This window comes from Hermetia illucens, chromosome 4 (assembly GCF_905115235.1).
Source record: "Hermetia illucens chromosome 4, iHerIll2.2.curated.20191125, whole genome shotgun sequence".
Classification (NCBI taxonomy): domain Eukaryota; kingdom Metazoa; phylum Arthropoda; class Insecta; order Diptera; family Stratiomyidae; genus Hermetia; species Hermetia illucens.
This window is the reverse complement of record NC_051852.1, coordinates 135,059,119-135,082,257: the sequence shown is the minus strand read 5'-3', so window position 1 is coordinate 135,082,257 and position 23,139 is coordinate 135,059,119. Positions and strand designations below refer to the sequence as shown.

Here is a 23,139-nt window from a genome sequence, read left to right as displayed (position 1 = left end):
AAAAGAACTTCAGAGACATGAGGTTGATATCATTCTCGCTGAAGTGATTTAAGATACTCGTTCGTGGGAAGGCGATAAGGTCGCACCCACCAAATGAAATGAATGCTGCTTACCTACGTGGAAGTTCCTGTAAGTCTTCTCCCCATTCTTTGGTTTCAAATATAGAGGAAGCAACTCTGAAAAGTGGATACGCGATGGGAGGTATTCGTGGATATTGAAGGGACCTTTGAATGTTTGCCGTTCCAAAAACTAAGTGATCGCTGATCGCTACGTAACAACGGAAGCAATGAAAGGCTGCCCCTCAAGGGGGTGTCCTACCGCCATTTCTGTAGAGTAAGTTTCTCGCCTCGCTACTATGCGTACTGTAAAATTTGCTAGGACACGCCCAAGCTTATGCTAATGAACTTGCTGTGCTAGTTGTATATTGGGATCACGAAACGGTGTGTAGAAATATACAATCGGCCATTGGTTTGATTGATAGGGGGTCTCATGCACGGGCATTTAATCAAAAATATGGTGAGAGTCATCAGGATTGTGCACAATAAATCGGGGAAAGATGAGAAGGAGTAGAAGGATAGTCCTAAAACTACTACTTTGGCGTTACGACACTCGGCCGTATACTCGCATATATATATATAGAGAAACTAGACGGCACAAAAAAGGAAAGAGGAATACCCAGGGTTCTCAAAAAACAAAAAGGCGTACCACCAATTTTGAGGAAGAGGAGTAAAACCCGTTAGAAAGGGAAATAGTGCCAAAATGCTAGCGCCAGTAAGGGAACCGGTATACAATCAAAAGCAACGTGAGAGTTGAGAGAACCAGGCTAAACCAGGCTACCCCAAGGTGATTATCATTTCTAACACTCCTACGTAGACATACTAGGAAAGGTGAAAAATGGTCACGACCTTAAAGTCTTGGGAAAATGTCAGCAAGATCTAAGAAACCAAAAGAGGGATTGAGAGTGCTTGAGTTCGAAAAGTCCGATGAGAGCAAAGCCATAGGATTTCGCAGCGAACTCAATAATTAACTTGGTAAAAATGCTGCGGTAGATGCTCAAAAGTATGAAATTTCTACTTCGGGACTAAATCAGGTTCGTATGGGCTGCATATAGTTGTTATGAAACTCCAAGTTTGCGATATGTCCTGGAAAGTTAGTCTTTGACCTGAAGAATAAGCCAAGCGGTTGAGGACCTATACGTCGAAAAATGAGGAGGACGTTCAATTTCGCCTATTGGAGTCTTATATGAAAGTCTACGGTAGTGACTGGCGTTTGTGCCTATCTCGCTACGGTTGCTCATAAATATGTTATTCTAATAGGAAACTGATAGCAAAATTAAGGAATATATTGTTTCTCGGGGAGTCCAACAGGACTGGTTATTGAATTACTACTGTAGTACTTAACTCTCTGTTTCAGAGGTGGCGATGGAGTTAAGTTAGGGTGACGACATAACGCTGGTTGTGATTGCAAGCTAAGAACCAATGAGCCTGTCTGCTGGTGGGCAGTATCGGTAGATTCAGAACTCTATATTTTTGTGAGCAACAAAAGAGAAAAAATGGCATTCAATGACAGCCGAGTTGATTGAACGCCTGCCTGTTGAATCTCGGCCCGTCATGGATGTTTGTGTTCTTTAAGTTGAAAGTTATGACTTAATAGACTGGGCGATGATCAGGAGAGCATCCTCGTTCATCGAAGTCGAACTAGAGTAGACAGGTACTCCAAAAACTTGAAAAGAATGCGAAATTTACCATCAAAGTCCGTTCGAAAATATTGAAACTCCGCGATTGCATGCCTTTATGGAATACAAGCTTAGAAACGTGGTGGTTCTTCTTTGACTCTTTGGCCCATCATGTGCCATTTACCTTGGCATGATGCTTCATTTAGCGGATGGGTGGGAAATTGTTTGCGAAGCCAAATTTAGGAATAAAAAAATACCCACTGGACCACGAGCGTGGAAAAACTCGGGGCCTGAGTGCCGCACAGGAGAGGGAAAGTCCAAGTGTCTTCCCTGCCTCAGATCCACAAGAGGCACGACCTTTGGGGTTCGTTTCCTTTCTTGGCATTTCCTGGTCATAAAAATGGGGAATGTCCGTTAAGGTTAGGAACCGTAAAGGTCAGACCTCATGCATCATGTCAAATACAGGTGGACCAAAGGAATCTAGATACTTATTCCAGTTTAAACGGTTGCCTCAGAATTATTGTTTACGGCACTAATTTTTGAAACATTAGAGAGACCTTCTTATGGAGCATTGTTTGCTACGGTGTACCGCTGAGGACGAGGTCGGGAAATGCAATCGGTGCTGCATAAGAGACGTCAAGATCGAGATGAACCCAGAGAATTAAGCGACGGATTTTTTTAGAAACGTCGCATATTAAAGTATAACCTAACTCTGATTACCTGACAAAGTAAACAGGCATAGCAGAAAGCAAGGCTGATACCAAAGATTTGAGTTTCTAAGGATCTTGCTCATCCTGTAAACTATTGTCTGACAACGCCGATAATGGATATGGAGGAGGGTGGGTTAGCACCACCTCTAAAACAATACAGACACACAGACACTCCTAATCTAGAGTTACAATGCTAAGGCAAGTTGTCAGAGGTTGGAATCTGATGAGCCCAGTCAAAAAACAGTTTATAATTTTCGCCTTGAAGGAGAAGCGGTATTCGGTAAGAGATTGAGGGCAAGAAAATAGAGAGCAGAAAAATATTCTTGTGCCATTCGAAGAACAATTCAGCCTTCTACAAAGCAGGAAGGAAGCTGCATAACAGGCATGAATGAGGTAGGTATATAGGTGAGGACACGTCGGGATTATCAGCCCTCCAGGGGACTCAGCGCTTAATTGATAACATCACGTAAGCTGCAAACAGGCTGAGTCGTCTGAAGGCTTATGCCGTAAACATCTCACAGTAGGTGATCTAGATGCACTGAATTTGATGCTATGACAAATCAAATAGGCGCAAAAGAGGCACGCCTTGCCAAGGTGCATGGTGGCTACAATGGAAGGCTACGATTCATTCTTTATATAGAATTGGAAGGTTTGACTGACTGCAGGTTGCAATTAGCAATAAATGATCGGCAAATTCAACAGATGGTTGAATGAGTTATTGAGGTAAACGCCTTTGGAATGCTAAGAGAGGAGTTTAAGGCACTTTTCAACGGACCTTGGAAGGAGGTTAAAACCAAAAAGAGAGGGGTAAACTTTCAATACGTTACCAAGATGTACGATGTTACCGTGTTTGAATGTATTCAGGAAGTTGAGACGTTGAAATCATCATACTTCCCAGCAGGAAAGGGCAAACGAGACCTTAAATTACCATCATCCGAAGAAAGAATAAGGGGATTTCCATACAGAATGAATATGAACCCGCATGCTATACAGGGTTGCGTGAGCAAAAGTCACTGTAAGTGACTTGTCCACGACAACTGAAAGTAAAAGTTATCCTTTATTGGCAGCATCGGCAAAGGAGGATGAACTTTATAATCTAGACCACTTTGAATGTTCTATCTTATTCACTATCTTATAACGTATGTGGGATGCGAATACTTTCACTTAAAACCATTCACAAACTGAAATTTTCCTCAGTGTTTGTACCATAAGTAAGCGAGACGCGATACAGTGGAAGAATGTGGGCTTGTTCGGCTCGTCTTTATCATCAAAGGTGAATCAAGAAATCTTATATCCTCGGGGGAACACTATTTATCTACCTTTTGATAACCCACTTAAAATGATAACAAGCTTCTCCCCAAATTGCTTGTGTCTCTCATTATCCTTGTAAAAAAATTTGAAGAAGGACTTGAGCTCATTTGTGTAAGTAATTCATATAAGCTGAAATGAAGTTGTCATTTTCAGTGGAAGGCCATCCAGCTCAAGGCTCTAAAACAGCGACATTACGATGTGCCTTTGAATAACTTAGGGCATTGTCGCTTCCGTGGGCAACTGTCGAAATCTCTGCAGTATTTTCTCGAATGAAAAACTACTTTCATATTCCTAAAAAAACAAAAGAAGTTCAGATAAAAGGCTGACCACATGAATTAGTCTATTATCCAAGAGCCACAATGCAGGTATTAAGAAAATATTTAAATAACGAATGGAAAGGTAAACCTTCAGCTTGAAAATAGCACAGTGCATTTCACTGACCTGAAAAAAACGAAAAAGGATGCCTCAGACAGCGGCACTCACAACGGCAACAACAATGGCACTGCAGTGATGGCATCAGCAAGGAATATATTTCACTTGCATCACCCACTCAGGATTCAGGGTCCTTTTAGGGGCAAGGGGAAATTCAATTTCACCCCAGCAATAAAAACTTTTGCATTTGCTGGAAGGCTTGCTGTTCGATGAGCACAATACAATGGTCCATTGTCCACCGAATGACACAAGCGAAATGCTATAAATCGAATGCCTTTTGTTCTACACTACATACAGCACTTTTTCCATCCCTTATTTTCCACTGTAGTGTTTTCGCTTTTCATGTCATTTCCAATCTATAAAAGACAACTAAAAGTCACTATTGCTATTCGGGATTTTTTCATGCTCCAATTGTTGTACGGTCATCATCGGTATTGCAATCTGCAGAAGAACGGCATGATAGCGGTATAAGGGCTTTTTGTTGGAGCACTCGGGATTCGCTCAGAGGAGGCAGTTTGTTACAATAGGTATAATGATGATTTAGCGTTTATCATGGCTTTTAGTGCATCTCTTCGCAGGTTTTAATTTCGTATGCGCTATTTGAGGTGGAGCGTTCTAGCCTCGTTGCGCTTCGTGACTTGATTCCTTTGTTGTTAGTAAAGTAGTTTTCACATCATTAGCATATCTGGGATCCTGGAGGTTATACTCTGCCAAGCGAAATAGGGCATGAAATCGTCATGTGTATACTTACATTGTACATCCAGCAGGAGGGACGCATTCTGTCGCATTTTCAATGTTGGGTGCTCCATAACACAGAGAATCCGAGCATTGTGGTGAGCTCGGTATACGGCGGGTAGGCGGGCTTCACTTTTCGCTCCACTATTTATTTTGTATATGCCCTTGTCCTGGAAATAGAAGAAAGGTCTTAATTACTGTTTTGGAAAATTAAATGGCTGTTCAATACATAGGTAAATAAGTATTCCAAAGTTCAGATTCCAGAAAATGACGCCGTAAAAAAAGGAAGGTTTCGAAGTTATTCCGAAACATTAGCCACGGAGCAAAGTTAATGAAGCAAAAGGGTTTACTCCTACATCACTTAAACTAATTTTGTCAGAAATTCAGAGGTACTAGATAAATCAGAACTGATCCTTATATAATGTTCGTGGCTGAAAACAAATAATTTTGGCACTAAGACCGCGTTTTCAAGATGCCACCGTTTTCCAAATTGGAAAATTTAGCCAGTCTTTCACGGTTTGTCACTTCATACCTTTAGAAAATCAGCTTCTCCAACATAGTGTGTAATACATATGTACAATCACCCATTGTCCCTACCCTCACATCAAATGTGCTAAGAAGTACATGGCTTCTAATTAAAACCTATGTACCCATGGACTACCCAATTGGTCAAAACGTGTACCTCCATCGGAAAACTAACTAAAATTAGTAACCGAAAACGAAAGGCATCAATATAACCCATATAATATTTACTCTATCAGAATTTGACACGCTATGTTAGACTTAAAGTTGATTTTACGCGTTTTGGGAAAAGATACATTTTACATTGGCAATTGTACAAACTGAGACCGGTTGAACAGGGTGAACTCTGTTAGATTGAAAGGTATCAAGTTCAGGGATTTTCATGCTTCGGCCAATTTATACGATGTCTTTTAGAAGCAGTGGTCAGATTAATTATTGGGGGAGCCGCAGAGAGTGCGCAGATTGTTTTTCCGTTGAAGCTGCATTTGAAACACAGGACTGTCTCCTTGGTCTGCTCACATTCGCTGCATATAACCGAAACCACCACCACAATTTTTTTCCATATGATTTTTCCAGCAGTTAAGAACAGTGTTCCGTGAGTAGTCCTACTAGGGTTTTCAGGTACCACTTCTTGAGAGACAACAAAAATGCCGCTCTAGGTGAGCTCGGGTTCTTTTATAAGGATTTTCGTCTGCCGCCAAGACTTCAATATTCTCCACTCGTGCATACGTGAATCATCGCAATTTCACCCCTCAAACTAGACCTGCCAATGGATGGAAGGATGCCAAAAGCTGGTTCTGGTCTCACCATTGTGGATCCAGATCCTTGGCGAGCCAATCTGCCAGCTTCCTCATTACCAACGATGTCTGAGTTCACTGTCATTAACATCAGGAATGTTTCAACCAAGTCAACCAAGTTTCCGCAGCAACTGGTGGCAACTCCACACCACCTGGTTGGATATGCTGTTCCTGTTCAGTGCTGATAACGCTGCCCGATTGTTGGAAGAGATCCGAATGGCGGGACCTCGCCATTTTTGTGCACGAATTCTTGTGCTGGCAATAAAATGGTATATACCGCCGCATGGAATATGGTCGTCATTTTTCCAAGGGGTCGGGCTAGTTCGATAATCGGATTATCTGAAAACACTCCTGCGGCCGACCCGTCCTGCATGACTGGCCCGTCTTCATCAACGGCGCAACCACCGGTATCCGGTCTAGGCTTGCCTTAATAAGGAATTCCAGACATCAGAGTTTTTCGCGAGGTCTCGATCTCAAGTTGAAGCTAAACAAACTCAGCGTGAAGACTGCGGATAGTTTTCGTGGCCACGTGGAAAATGTACCAGGTGAGTAATCTGAAGTGAAAGGTCGAATGCAACAAATAGTAATAGAGTGTAAAGACCTAGACGAAGTCAAACCACGAGAGGATATCTCTGCTGAGCTAAGGGAACAATTCAACCTTAGCACAACAGAAAAAAAGCGCGATAAAGAGAATGATGAAAGCGTATGAAGACACACAGGTCGCTATCATTCAAAAATGGGCTGGATCGTGTACCGGCACAAGGAACAAATATCTCTGAAGAGATGTTTGAGATACTTCGATTCTGATCGCTTTGCAGCAGCATGTACTAGTGAGCACGATAGTTCGAGGAGGTCCAGGAAGTGTGGAAATGAAGACCATCTTATTAAAAACTGCAGATTCGCGATGCATGTTGTGCAATGAGAAAGAGTGAGTGGACGATCGGCATGTTGCAGGTGGTGGCAGGTGCCCGGCATACAGGAAGAAGTTGAATCGTAGGACTAAATGAGGTTGATACAAATTAACCTCAGCCACTGCGAGGCAGCTCAACACTTACTTTCGCAAACCATTCGAGGGTCGAATATGGGCATGGCGGTAACATGTAAACCTTCCCGGAATTACGGTAATGCTACGTGGGTAAAAGACTTACCTAGAAACGCGGCGATATGGGTATGGGGACGGCAAGCCATTCAAGAAACTATGACACTCCAGGGAGCGGGTTTTTTAAGGGAAAAAGTCAACGGCGTTCATGTCTACAGCTCCGAGTGCGAATATGAGGAGAGGCTAGACGGCTTGGTGTTGGATACTAGAGATCATAGCCCCCTGGCGGGTGAGTGACCACTACACCCAAAGTGACCACCGATCCATCTTTCTCGACATCAGGAACGGGGGAGGCGGAAAAACCAAGATAGCTTTCTTGGGAGAAAGGAGATCATGATCCAAAGGGGTCGGCACTTGAAAAAGTGAGCTAGCTATATCAGCAGGTAACGGAGGTATGCGGCTCTATAATACCGCGACGGAAGTTCCCCCACAATACGAAACCAAACTACAGGTGGAACCAAGAAATGGCGCTGTTGAAGCCATCCTCTCCGCGAGCGAGCAGGCTTTGCCTAAGGACCAGCGGGAAACCAGAACATTGGCACTCGGAGAAAGACTATACGGAAAAGTAAGCGGAGCTGCTACAAGGAGTGGTGCCTTGAGGCAAATACGAACCCGTGAGGCGCTGCGTACAAGGTTGGTATGAACAAGATTCGTGGGAAGAAATCACCCCAAGCGACGTGCCCGCGACTCTTGTTCAAAATAATCGCAATCCTTCTCCCCCAACAGAAAGAAAGTGAACCTGATCCAACGGTGCAATAAGACATCTTCACCATCTCCGAGGTGGCTGAAGAGGAACTACAAGGACTTCTGCACGAATTTGAGATAATAAGTCTCCAAGATTGAATAGGATTCTGGACAAAGCCATGAAGTTGGTTGCTAAAATCAAGCCAGCATGGTTCATAAACACATTTGAATTGCGCATGGTAGAGGGAGTGTTTCCTGCCCAGCCGAAAAGGCATCGAAGCGTCAAAAATCACCCGGTGCACCCTTTTCATATCGCTCTGTCTGTCTTTTAGACACTATAGGAAAGATGTTGGAGAGGGTGATATACAACATGCTGCTTCCTTTCGTCGAGCCAGCGGGTGGTCTATGGGAGCAGCAGTGTGAATTTCGCAGAGCACGGTCCACTGCCGATGCAATAGCAACGATAGTGCAACTGGGATGCATCGGCTGCCGGTAAGTGCCGGTTGTCAGAAATGAATGAATCAGCCAATTGGGGTTGGATTGAGGGCACCCTGGCTAAACTGGGTGTCCCTGGTTGCTTAGTTCGGATAATCGAGAGCAACCCCTCGGAGAAATTTCTTTGGTATGAGACGGAGGACGGGCTGAGGGAATACATTGTGACAGCAGATGTTCCCCAAGACTTTGTACTGGTTCCCATGTTGTGAAACATAATGTATGACGAAATGCTTGGCATTGGCTGAGGCAACATTGATTGGTTTTGTAAACGGCCTGGTGATAGTAGTTGGGAAACACTCCCAGGACGTGAAACTGCATAGAAGTGAAATTATTCATTTCATCGAAGCGTGGCGCCAAATGGTGAAACTGGACCAAGTGTCAGATAAGACGTAGGCGGTCCTCATTACACATCGCAGGAAAAACAACACTATCAAAATCCAGTAATCACAATCATCATCATCAACGGCGCAACAACCGGTATCCGGTCTAGGCCTGATTTTAATAAGGAACTCCAGACATCCCGGTTTTGCGCCGAGGTCCACCAATTCGATATCCCTAAAAGCTGTCTGGCGTCCTCACTTACGCCATCGCTCCATCTTAGGCAGGGTCTGCCTCGTCTTCTTTTTCTACCATAGATATTGCCCTTATAGACTCTCCGGGAGGGATCATCCTCATCCATACGGATTAAGTGACCCGCCAACCGTAACCTATTGAGCCGGATTTTATCCACAACCGGACGGTCATGGTATCGCTCATAGTAATCACAAGGTCGTTTCAAAATCGATCATTAAACATCAAATTGAGCTTGAAGAGTTACCTGGTTTATGCACGAAAAGGCAGCAGAGACTAGTTCATTTCTACCAAGGATGATGCCTAATATTGGAAGGCCAAAAACTAGTCGCGAGTTGCTTATTGCAGGGGTGATGAAATCCATCCTGCTATACGCGGCTCCTGTCTGAGCGTGCGCACTAGATAAACCAGTGAACCACGGAAGGGCAAGTTTTACATATCGGTCAGTTGCGCTGAGTGTGTGCAGTGCATATAGGAGAGTATCCGGTGAGCCAGTGTGTGTCATCGCGGGGATGATTCCTTTGAATCTTCTAGCGAATGAGGACCGCTGTCTTCACTGAAGAAGGAAGGCGAATCCGGCCGAAGTGACTGCGGGCTTCCGGAAAGGGACAGTATATAACAGTAACGGTGGGATAATTTCGAGAAAGGCCGCTGGACCCATACACCTCAAATTGTCCCGAATGCGCCGCTATACCCGAAGATCCGGAGCATGTTATGTTCCATTGTTCGAGATTCATGAATGAAAGAGGAAAGTTAAACGACGCCCTTAATGCAGTCATCGGAATCCACAATTTCGTGGAGGAGATGCTGAAATCTGAAGGAAATTGGTATACGATAAACGCAACAGTAACTGCTATACAAGAAAAGCTGCAGTGACTGGATCGAGCCCGGAAAGGGCGACGGAGGTGTGACTTAGTTTTGCTGGTGTAAACCAGAGCCCTCCTTACGAAGTTATAATTCATGGTGGTCCCGCGGGGATATGAGCGGAGAAGTGGGGATGGTTTTATTGAGTGAGAATCCCACAAACTGCTGCAACCTAGCGCAGCAACGTCTTTTCAAAATGTCCACCTCCACCCATAAAAAAAGAAGACTGAATAAGCTCGGTTTAGGACATATCCCTTTTGTGGAATCGGAGAGCGATTTATGGCTATGACACTAAGCACTGAAATGGAACGGCTGAGGAACTATTATGATCAAACCTACCAGAAATAAAATAGTCCAGGAAGGTCTTTTGCGGGGATTCGACTTGCTATATTTAGGTATACTAAAACCGTAATAGTACTGCTTGGGTGGAGCGAGTCGAGATCTTTAACATAACGGAAACAAAGTAGCCAAAAAACAAGAGCCCTAAAAAATTACTAGCAATACCCTTAGCTTCGGCGTTTCCAATAATACTCCATTCAGAAAACTGTTGTTTCTGTCGATCAAATCTACCAAATAATAGAAACGATTTCTTCACTAATTGGAAATCATGTAACATTCACCCCAATTACATGCGAAATAATTCGGCAATGTCCCGAGAGTCCTATTTGTCTTATATTGGAACCGTTTCATGTTCACTTGCATATTTGATTGGTGAACCTATCAATGATAATAATGCCATCCTGGGCCAGATATCTATCGATTCCTGTTCCTATTCATTTTAAACCACTTGTCCATTTATATTGGCATGTAGCCGCTGCTACCACATTACATCCTGAGCAAAAGCCGATCTTCCAACTAATTTAAATGCCATTGGAGGTTGTGCAATTTACTTAGAACATTAATTAGTGCATGGTGTCAATAATAGGCCATTAGCAGGCATCAAAGGTGCACTCCAATCAATCGTTTTAATGTTGCACCTCAAGTAGCAATTTGTGGCTACCAACTAACTTAGTTCAATTACTATGCCATGCCAGGTCTCGATCCGACCGTCCAACTGCTCCCATTCCGAACCCATTCGTTCAATACTACAATTAAAGTTGCACTCAGCAATCTCGGCATCCCATTGACCCAGTACCTCACGTAAATGATTCCAATTAGGACAGTGTTTCCCTGTTTTATTGGCAACTGCTGCAACTGATGTCGTCAGAAACAAACTCCAAGTCTGTACTCCTGGGAAATGGTTACTATAAAGGATGCACACACGCTATACATATGCAGGGTTGTTGATTAAACTTTGATAGCTGTGGGTCGATTTTATGATCTGTATACCATCACATTGGGAAGGCTTTCAGCTTCTATTCGAGTCTTTCAATTATGCTTCATTAGGACAGCTGAAAGAAAATTTTGGGAACGTATCGTTTCTTTAAAATAAATAGTTCTGAAATTCACATATTCGGGATGCTTTACGTGGTAGAAAGGCTCACGAAATCAAACCCATTTCGTAGCTGCTCAAGTGTCAATACCTCGGTTACGAAAGGTGTACCCCTGCAGAAACATAGTTGCAATGGCTTTATGCATATCACATTGGTAAGACGCAGCTCGGAAACATTCAGAAGATACTATGTGGGTATACGAGTAAGTGCACACAAGCTGTAAAGGGGCAACCTACCCCGACCGTTTTATCTGCACTAGGAAAGGTCGTTTCGTAATCAAATATTCACGTGAAGTGGTATCATAGTATCGTATTAAACTATGGTTACACTTTTGAAATTTAACTAGAAAATTATTACTTTGTGGAAAATTATAGATAAAAGTTACAAAAGGAACTAAATTTGAACACAAAGTTTCTCTTGCATGAGAATAATGTTCAGAAGGATACGTTGAGTTACTGTGCATGCATACTATCTTTGTTGTAAGAGGTATGCATTTATTAGATACTTTTAATTCATTTGTGGAAATATTTACAACAAGGAATGCATGTTTTACATTGCATGGAACTGAAGTTACAATGAAGCCAAGCTGACTCGTTTAGAAATGTGGCCAAATAAAGTGAATTATGAACGTGCATGTTGCATCCCAAACACTATTCTTTAAATTCTGTGCCCGGGGGTTGAAATTCTAAGAAAGTTTCTTTGGTTTTTTATCTATTAATGTCAGATCCGAGATCGGTGGGACGACTTCTAACAACTCATTTGAGGACATAGGTACTTTTTTATATGCTTCAGTTCCCACCAAAGCATCTCAAAGGACCTATTATCTTTTATGTAATAGAAGTTGGTATACCCTTCATGAGATAGACTCCGAAATGATTCAACCGAATCGCCATGAAAATTGGGGTAAAAGTTGAATTTTCAATCCTATTCTCGTAGGAGGTGAGGAACTTATGCAGAGGGAGAGGGGCAATCCTCGTGAAAGCCTGTGGCGGTCATCACCCTTAGAAAGTTATGGCCCTTCAAAGCGGATTTTTCTTATGTGGTGATGGAAAAGTTTGTTATTTTCGTAAAGGTAACATTTCAGCCTCATCTCCGGAAGGGGTGGAAAGTTTATAGAGAAGAATGGGAAACTCGATGCGCCCGTCGCCCTTACAATGTTATGACCATTCAAAGCGCGGTCCGTTTTACATCAGCATCACCAGGTAGAATTTTCAAGGTTATCCCGCGAGGAGGACAGGGGAGAAAGGTTTTTTTTTCTAACCTCGGTAAAGGACAGCGGCGATCACCATCCCTTTAAACGATAGGGTTTAATTTTGAGCTCTATTTCCGCAGTGATAAAGGATGTCCTCTCTCTTAGATTCCCTCCGTCTAACAAGGGGTATTTTGATATCATCATGGTAAAGTTGGGTTTACCAACCATACCCCCGAAAGCAAGAGTGTAAAGAGAAGATATAGAAGGAAAAAAATGTCCCTACTTTCCACTTCTCTTAAAATTCCGGCACTCCTAAAAAGGGCTATTTTCGAATCAAAATAAACTGTTAGAGCAATTATCGAAAAAAAACACAACAAACCCACATTAAAAACTGATCGAGCTCCGTGGCGCGAACCTTTAGTGCAGTCCCGCGAGAAGGAGGTTCTAGTGAATAAAAGTTTCACCAAAGCACATGGCAGTCCCCAGCACTGCGAGCTGGAGCTGAACAATGCATTAAAAGTCTTCCCTGCTTGTCGTAAGAGGCGACTAAGGGACAGTAATTTATGGGCTAGGAACCTGCATATTTTGAAATTTTATTGCTATCAAAACGTCAACAACGACTCGCGTTGGAACTGACCTCATGGCGACGAACTTTGGCTACCGAAAACGGACTATGATTGGCTTCTGGAATGTGTGCATGCTCCTCGGCAACCGTATCAAAGGTCCTCAGGGTGGTCGCTTTCTCCAACTTGAGCGGAAATTCCGGCGATGCAAACTGGACATTCTAGGCCTAAACGAAGTAATATGGTGGGACTCTGGAGAGTGCTCTTCTCCCTCTTGCGGCAATGTGCTTTTGTACTCTGGAAAGTGGTAGCAGACGCAAATCTGGTGTCGGGTTGCTTTTGACTTTTAGCACAAGGCAGGGGGGCCTGCGAGTCAGTTTCTCACAAACTTCTAACTACAATATTTCGGTCCAAATTAAAGAGAATTACAATTGTACAATGCTGCACACCTACGGAGACTTCCGATATAGTGGAAAAGGATGCTTTCTACGAGCAATTAAGCATTGTGAACGTGGTGGGTTATCTGAAGGCCAAGATGGGATCTAACAACATCTTGCTCGGATATTTGATAGGCAAGCACCGTCTTGGCGACCGCACGGTCATTGGTAGCACATTGTTCCAGCACAGAGCTTGCCATAAGGTCAGATCGACCACTTCACGATCAGCAGAAGATTCAGGAATTGTCTCCTGGATAGACGCAACAAGAGAGGCGCTAACCTTGAAAGGGATCACCATCTGATGCTCGCTTGCTTCTTACGTCCGTCACTTCCGGCAGGTTTGGGAAACTGTGATTCCCCAAATTCAACATCGACCCCTTGCATGACCAGCTATCGCTCGACAATGGGAAAGCTATCTTGCTGATCGGACGGTAGATCTACTGAGTAACCCGCCTGAAAATATCAACGAACAACGTTCGTCGGCCCGAAGGGCGTCATAAGATTCGGCTGGCTGAGAAGTCACTGAAAAGGATCGGTGAACGAAGGGAGCAAAATTCCGAGAAGTTCAGCGTAGTTTGTAGTAAGATTGATTTTGCTATTGAGTTGGTCAGAGAAGCAAAAGACACGGCAGATAATTTCAGAAGTGTATACCAAATCACGAAAGGGTTTGCATGTGGTCGCAGATCATTTGATGGCCCTGTGAAGGACGTTAATGGCCAACTTCTCATCGGCGATGACGAACAACTGCAGAGGAGGAAAGAACACACCATGGTTCCTAACCGTATCATATCCGATGAAGTTCCCCTACTTGTGGATGAAATAACAAGTCACTGCGACATAGCGATACGGACTGTCCCTCAGAGCAGAAGAGAAATCATTTCGGCGATCAATGGACTCAAACGGAGTAAAGTCGCTGGGCTTAACGACTTCTCCCCGGGGCATCATTTATGGCTGCACCTGCAGTTTCGGCAGATTTGCTACTTCTACTCATATGGAAATCCAGAAAATCGAAGACTTTTCCCAAACAAATTCCATCCTCTTTGAATGTGACAATTAGAGGGGTATTTTTGTGATTGCAGCTGTTGCAAAGATAATAAATAAAATAGTTTTAGAACGTATCAAAGAACATCTCGAAAGTTTGATTGACTGAGAGTAAGTTGGTTTCCGCCTTGGATTCTCCTGCATTGACAACATCAAAACCCTACGGATCATTTTGAAGCATAGTGGGGAGTTTAGCTTTTCCTTTAAACTGCTTTTCATTGACTTCAAGAAACCTTTCGATAGTGGAAACGGAGAGTGTATCTGGATGGCGTTTCGCAGGAATGACATTCCTGAATAGCTATTATCAGAGCGAGGTACGATGGGGCAAGATGTCATGTGTTGCAACGAGGTAAAATCTCAATAGACTATGGTATCTTTTATCAAAAAACTTGACTACGCTGATGACATGTCCCCAGGTCAAGTGGATCTGGAGTTAGAAAGAGAGGCAAGTAGAGTTGGACTGGAGACAAACCCCGACAGAGTCGAGGTTCTCAGTCCGAAGGGTCGTCGAACTCTCCCTATCTACAATAATGGGGAGAGCATCGAAGGTGTCAACCAATTTGTATATCTAGGAAGCGTGTTTTCTTCTGACGGTGGTACTGAACTGGATGTTGCCCGACGCATTAGCAGCACTAGATCCGCTTTTGCTGCCCTATCTAAAATCTGGAAATTCAGTAACACTAAGATCAAGTTGAGACTGTCCTGTACTTGCGTTTTTTCTGCGTTGCTATATGGGAGTAGCACGTGGAAAGTGAACTGCACTGTTAGTCAAGAGCTCCAAGCTTCTCTCAATAGCTGTCTACATATTATCATCGGAACACGCTGGCCTGACAGTATCTCAACGCTCAATTGAAAACTTTTGATTGTGCATTATTCTAAATTTTAGGGTTCATCAGAAAAATCAAAATTAGTTCCTAGTTAGTTTCCTACCTTATCATTTTTGACTTCCTCCAGCTCCAGAACCTCTGCAGCAACTTTCTGTGCGTGATGGTCCACGCCAGGACTTAAAAGCACTTCCCATGTCAATGTGGGCTTAGGATTTCCACCTTCACTTATACAAGCCAAATTTAATTCAGAATTTTCTTTCACAGGTACAAAAATATTTCCCGCATCCAGTCGACGTGAATCTATCAACAAATACGGAGCTTTTGGACGGTCTGAAATGAAACGAATAAAGAAAATCTTTGGTGAGTAATTAAGACATGTCTAACTTATTTATTATAGATAAAAATTTTGATCACCAGCGGCTGACCTTTAATATTGAGAAAAAAATTAGCTAGATGAAAGATGCAGCAGAAAATTTCATTTCGAATTATCTACAAATTTGCATATTACGCAAATGTTTTAAGGAGCAGGTAATTCAGTTGATTGCTCCGGATTTCCTGCAAGGAATCCATTCTAGATATCCATATGTCAAATGTTAAGAGGAAACAGGTGTCGCCGTTTTTTCAAGTAACCTAATCGGAGAGTTTTCGCCTTATAAATTCTATTCTGACGTATACAATTATAATAACCTGGAGAGAAATCCTATACCTATCCCCTAGATATCGAAAATATCTACGCTATTGTAAGAAGGAGAGGTTCAGAACACGGAGCCGGGAGGAGTAGTCCACACGAATAAAGTTTTTCTTAAAAAAGAGGGAACGGGTGAATTTAGGTTGCCCATTTCCAAAAACAAGAAAATCACAGCTCCGGGAAGGTGACCAGATCACGGGGAAGTACTCCTCACGAGGGAATTCAAGAGAGCTAAGGTATGGGGTCAAAATCAGAGGTGGGGCGAAGTATAAAGCCTGACAATTTTGCTGTTCGATTGGTGACTTCGAGGCAATGGGTGTCGAAGCGGAGCTTATTGTCGAAAGCGACTCCGAGATCTTGTGCGGAATGTAAATATGATGAGGAATGTCCGTCAAGAGAGTAGAAGAAGGAAGTCGGTGAGGAATCATGCGAGTAGCACATAGAGTGACGCTTTCTGACGTTTAGTGCTAAACCATTAGCAGAGCACCAACGAACCAGAGTGCCTTGGAAGTCTAGGAAAACAGAGTCCATAGGCGGCAATATAACGGCTTAAGGTCGTCGCATAGACCAAACAGGGACAAGGAGGAGGAAAAATACAAATAATAGATCCGCATGGGTAGCCAGGGAAGGAGGAGAAGGAGTGGGAAGTGCACCCATCAAAGAAGACGCTGCAAGGTCGGTTCGAAAGGTAAGAGGCAAGCCATGCAACAAGTGGTATGGATCACTTAGAGACGAGATTTTGGATACAAGTATCTTGTGATTTACAGTGTCGAAGGCTTTAGCAAAGGCAATGTAAATAGCATGCACTTCCTGATGTAATTTATACATTTACCGACAAAGTTGGTAAAGTTCAGCGTGTTGTGGCCAAAGTTTGCGAGCAACCACAATCTTTCCAAGATTTTGGAACATGAAAAGAGGCGGGAAATGTGACATTAATTCTTGGCAAGCGTACGATAGTCAGTTTCGTGAATGGGGATGATGAGAGCCTTTTTCCATAAACCGCGAAAACGATTGTCTTTGAGGCTTTTGTTAAAAATAGGGGAAAAGGAAAGGGAGATGAACTGAACAGTTTAAAGCAAAAAGAGGTTTGGAAGAGCCTTGTAGCGTTGTAGCCTAGGCCGACATTGCCATCAAGTTTGCCTATGAGGTACTTGACAAGGAGAGGAGTAAGGAGTGGAATGGTAGGCGATGTGGGGCAAGCTATACCCTCTAATGGGAAGGAAAGTGAAGAAGAAGAGGGAACATAGACTGAGAAAAAGTAGCCGCAGAGTAAATTACAAGATAATTGAGGGAAGTTAGCTGAAGAGCCAGATAATTTATAGATGGATGGAATAGCTGGGCCGGACAGCGGGATTTGCGAATGTAGGACCAGAAAGATTTGAGGTTTTCGCACTTCAGTGAGTCGCCAACACTGGTCAGATATTCGTTTCTGAACTTACGTATTAAGGATTTGACCGAGCAATGCAAAGTTTTGAAAAAAAATAAGTCAGCATAGGTTCTTGAGGTCAGAAACTTCTTCCTCCCATTGTGTTTTTGACGAAGTTTTTTGAGGACTCCAGTGGTGAACTAGACAAGGTAAAACCGCAAGCACTTAGGAGAAGAGAGATCGTAACAGGGAGGAAGATCAGATAAAGTGGTATAGAAGGTGTTGAGTGCTTCACCACACGTTAATGCAGAGAGGAAGGGAACCGAGTTGGTTGCCGACAGGAAGTTAAACTTGGTAGGCTTGCGCACGACAGGGGAGTGGAATCGGGATATCTGAGCATCGAGGATGATGGGCATCAGAAGCAACGTAAGCGGGGATATGAGGGGATTGGGAAAGGCAACACACAGGAAGGGTAGAGAGGATAAGATCAAGAGTCCGATCCAAGTGGTTTCAAGAAAGGTTAAATTGGAGGGCGGCAGGTAGTTGAAAGTGGATAACGGAAGGGAAAGGTGAGTTATTAGGGAGGGAGGCAAGGCCGGAAGTAGTAGGCAGGAGAGCATAATAATATATAATAATCGTTGGCGCAACAATCCATGTTGGATCAGGGCCTTGAAGTGTGTTAGAGTACTTCATTCAAGACCGTAACGGTACACTATGGGGCAATGTGGTCAGCATTGCGCAGGAAAGCATAGGAAGATTAAAGTCACCGCAGAGGATGAAAGGAAGTGAGGGATACGAAACGATTACGACTTACGAGAATGGGGACTGAGGCAGCAAAAATATAGGATTTGATAAAGGGACATAAAAAAGAATTTTGTTTTGGGATGAGCTTGTCCGTAGCCCACCATCTACTTGATGGCGGGCTGCACATATTTGAGAAGAAACTTACTTCTTCTATTCAGTGCGCGGAATACTCTTTCGTGGACGAGCGCCCAGTACTTTTAAAAATTTTTAAATATTGGCTATACGGTTTCGATCGCAGGACAGAGGCGATCTCATCAGACGCTGCCTCAGCGCCTCTACCCTGCGGAGCAGCGTGACCGAAAGCGGCAACAGGTGGCAATTGGCTTGTTTATATGCAATTCAAAACCCGCCAAGGGTATGAATTACAACGACCGAAATCGCATTTCATTTTTATTAGCTCTAACCAGTTGTAGGTTCAAACAAATGCGATTGCCACCTGTTGCCGCTTTCGGTCACGCTGCTCCGCAGGGTAGAGGCGCTGAGGCAGCGTCTGATGAGATCGCCTCTGCCCTGTGATCGAAACCGTATAGCCAATATTTAAAAATTTTTAAAAGGGACATAGGTTTGGCGCAATGCCCCGTAAGGTGATAGAATCGTAGGTGAAGGAGGAGGAGGAAAAAAAGATTTCGCCCCAAAGAGGGGTCTTAACAGCTATTAGAGCAACTTCGCCGGTTATCTTGCCAAGCGCAGCGCAGTCTCTGCAATAACGAAAGACAGAGTAACTTTCGAGGAACTCGGAATCTAAAATCTTGTCATGCAACCAGGTCTCAGAAATCCAGAAGATGAGATGTTGGAATGCTAAGGCAGGCAGCTTGAAATCCGACACCTTGGTCCTAAGACATTACATTCTGATAAAACATTCTGAAGTTGTGAGAATCATTTAAGTTCGGGGAGACAGGCGGGTGAGCCGGAAATTTTCTCGAAGCTTAGTCTCCTGATAAGGTTTCATGAAGACCCTTTGTGGCCAAACGGAAGATTGGACGATAGCATTGAAGTCGTGATGCTACGTCACTTTGAAGGAAGTTATCACTAGGTTAGGAGAGCCATCCTTTATCAGCTTCACACGTGAGAGAGGTGACAGAATTGAGTTGGCCATGCTTCTGAAGTAGGCCAGGATTTCATTAAGTAGTGGAGTACGCTAGCCTCGACATGAACAGTTGATTCGGTGGGAAGGTAACGTTCAGCAGGGGGCCGCTCGGGCGACATGATATCGAAAAGATCGCAGGTGTGGCCTGCAGTTCAGTGGTGGCGGGCATCGATGATGCGTAGGAGAAAGCGTGCGGTAGCGCTAATGCAGCGGCAGTAGGACAACCAATGCTGAGTAGGGAACATGCCCCTCAGATGGAGGCCGATTGTTACGTTGGCTGGCAGATATCCTCGGGCTGGAACGAACATTTATAGACGTACTGGAACAGTATTGTTGGCCGCAGTTGTTGACAGGATATAAATGGAGCCAGGCGGCGGTGTTTGGCAATCGCAGTCTGGATCGCTGTCCAAAAACTTGTAGGGAATATGGATTGAATATACTTAGCTATGGTACGCTAACGAAGGAAAATGCTATACCGTGTGGTCCCTATAGTTTATAGCCGACAGAATGAAGTGAAATTGAAATTACGCGTATTCAGTGTCGATTCGGCAACAGAGTTTGTTTTAAATGATATTCTAATGTTGGCAAACGTTGTTGCCGAGGATTTGATTCATTACATCGCAGACAGGACTTCATATAAGGTTTCTGCTTCTACTATAATTTACTCGCGAAACTTAATTCATTCCATTTCGGTTGTGTACAGGTATAAAAGCTAAACCACACCGTGTTTCACGTAATGTCCTCAAAAACTACTTTCTGAAATTTGCTCGACACATTTTGCAATCAAATTCCAAATTACAATGTCAGTTACTGAACCATGGAAAACTCTTGCACCCTATGGAGGGTGGTTACTCATAACCATTACCTGCTCACCCGAAATATCTGCACAGCTCCAGATATAACTCAACTATCCTTCTAAATTCATCCACGAAATGTCCTTAGTATCAGGATGAATTTTGTGCACAGCGCTTCTATATTCACCTCCTTTCTGCCTACATGGTCCCAGAAGTATATATAACATCAACAAGTATCGAATATTCCCAAAAATCTCTGAACCGTAACCAGAAATTCACAAATGTACCTTCCAGGTATCACACCCTTGACCACACCCTATTCAACTCTCCAACAGACCGAGCAAGCATTGTGAGTCACGTATAGCATTCGAAGGCAGGATACTCGTTCGAATATCAATAGTAAATTTTCAAACTTTGATCAGATGAAAACTTTTGATGAGATCCTTTTCCTGTGTATCTCCCATCTGTGTGTGTATGTCAACCTAAACTACCAGAGGATAACTAAAGTTTCGACTGAAGCGATGAAATTTGCAACCTGGTGGCTTGCGTTCGCTAAAGAGCTCCATTCGGCAATTTTGAATGGTATGGTCTCGTATTTTTTTTTGTGTTCAGGATTCAAGAGGAAGATATCGATTCATCAATATCTCGACTTAATAAATATGCAAATTTTCCAGTCGAAACTTTTTTAGTCAATGACGAGGATGGAAATTAGAAAGGAAGTTGAGTCTGTGTAGTGCAATCCGTTGAGAGGGAAGAAATTTAATCATTGCATTTTTTTCAGCTTTTTTTGATGTTCTGACGTTTTTTAGAGAATTATTGTATTCAAATTTCTCTGGAGGGAGAATAATAAAAACTACTTGAATTAAGGGTCAGTCTGTCTTTATCCTGGATTCATGCTAATTTTGGGGCACATACTTTTCATATGTAAACAACGTGTCATGTTTCCTTTTACACAGGTTTGAAATTGGAATAGTTCCTAAAGTGTGAACGTATTGTAATTAAATGCAGGACACAATTAATAAAAATGCTACGTTCTGGCAGGCCTAAGCATTTAATTATCACCAACTTTACCAAAGCGGGGTGTGGCTCTTTCCTCACCGTTGGTAATAGTCAATCGGGAAGGTCGTTTGATTAACCCTGGCAGGTCCATGTTTTTATGCGGGACCAGTATGCGGAGCATATCTAAATTCACACCTTCTAACCAGGAGACGAAAATGGTGTACTCACATAAGCTAGAAATCAATTCCAGATCAAACCTGAATAAATTGGGGTGTATCAAAATAGTACAGTGCTGCTACGCACCAACGGAGTTTCCAGTATAGAGAAGGAGAAAACTTATCACCGATGATAGCATTAGTGGATAGAAAACAGTTGTCCTATTGCTTCAGTTTGGTTTAATCAGGCAACTTGAAGGGCCACGATGGGTAATCAACTCTCCCTCTTCATCAGTGAAATCTACCGAACTGAAAAAGAAGCTAACTTTGGCCGGTCTCAAGCCAAAATTTAGAAAATCATCAGGAGAGACGTCGACAAGACATTCACCTTTCTGAATAGACTATATGCAAATAACGAATTCATTCTTAGACCTTAAATTACATTGGACCTGGAAATTTATACGGAACCTTTGGATACGAGGCGACACTGATTGTCTGACTGACATTAACAATTTTATCAACAGACTCCTCAACGGGAAACGATCACCAAGCTTAGTCCTGATCAGTAGCCCAAAAACGAGAGAAATGTCCCTTTCATAGAAGTGTAGAATTGTATATAATAAAGGTTGCTACGTTCATTTCAACAGTGTGAACCTTATATTCATACATATAACTCGTAAAGGAACCAAAGTTGCCGGAAACAAAAGTGTCAGGACTTTTGTCTTTCGTTAATATAGAAAGGATTAGCGTGGGATCGAAGACTCGTATAGGTTCTGTGGTTAGAAATGTCGTGAGAATAAATGCCGAAATCAAATGAAAAACTTTATAGCCCCGATATCTGCGTAGGTTTAATGAATTCCGACAAAAAGGAAAAAGGAAAGCTTAGTCAAACTGTTGTGCGGCTGACGGCTTACGGAAAAAAACAAAAAAGAAGTAAATCTGATGAAATATGGAATTGAAAATTGCGAGGAAAAGTGGGAGAGCAGATAAAAGCTTTAAATGCCGATGTCATCATAAATACGCGAAAAGCAGTTTTGTCATTTTTAATTTCTAACAAAGAGGCCAGGAAAAAGTTTAGAGGTCGTACGGTGGAATATTGCGGATAAAGTGAAATGGTCAGGAAAACTTTCAAAAATTTCAAACCCAGATATCTCCATGAGCAAAATTGTAGGAAATTGGCCGAAATTCGGGATCAGTTTGTGGGGCTGAACAATTTCGACAAAATTCAAAAATGGGAAAAACAGTCTTGGAGGCTACTACCTCTATTATACCATATTGAAGAAAGCATCCAAGAAGGGAACCAAACTCCGCTAGGGAGGCAGAGAAGCGTCATATGTAGTTTGAAGTTAAAAAGGAGCGAAAAGATTCACCACCCCGATTTGGGGGAGAGGAAGAAGACATCCGTCAAGATCCGTTGCTTCTTTGCAGACTAACAACACGCAAAAATGGGGAAAGATTATTTATGCGTCCCATGCGTTCGTGGTGAAAAAAATGGAATCGGGGTAGGAAAGAGTAACTGCAAGTGAGTTATTCTATCTATTCTGGGCAGCGAATTTCGAATTAGATGTAAACCCAACGATATCATCACGGATATCGTATTGATTTCGGTTAATGAGATCCAACAGGTCGAAGTTTTCTGCAACAGAACAGGACCTTCTTCCGTAAACTAACGACAGTCCTCGATTGAGACAAGTTTCAACTTCGTAGAACAATTTTGGAGGGGTATTGCCCCAAGTGAATTAACAATCCGACAATACCCCTACCACGGAAAGGGGCGCATACGCAATAACCCCACCCCACCCAGCGAATCCGAAAACCGCATCGGGAAACGCTTCAGTTAACCCCGAGCAGAAAATATA

General features: G+C 43.0%; 1 protein-coding gene across 1 annotated transcript in view; it reads right to left on the bottom strand.

The window, feature by feature from the left end:
* LOC119656106 overlaps positions 1 to 23,139 on the bottom strand; it is a 558,620-nt gene that overhangs the window by 175,649 nt on the left and 359,832 nt on the right. Inside the window, exons 4-5 of the mRNA XM_038062421.1 lie at positions 15,491 to 15,717; positions 4,880 to 5,033 (exon numbers count right to left, since the gene is read on the bottom strand). Coding sequence (XP_037918349.1) covers positions 4,880 to 5,033; positions 15,491 to 15,717 — 381 coding nt within the window. The remainder of the gene's footprint in view (positions 1 to 4,879; positions 5,034 to 15,490; positions 15,718 to 23,139) is intronic.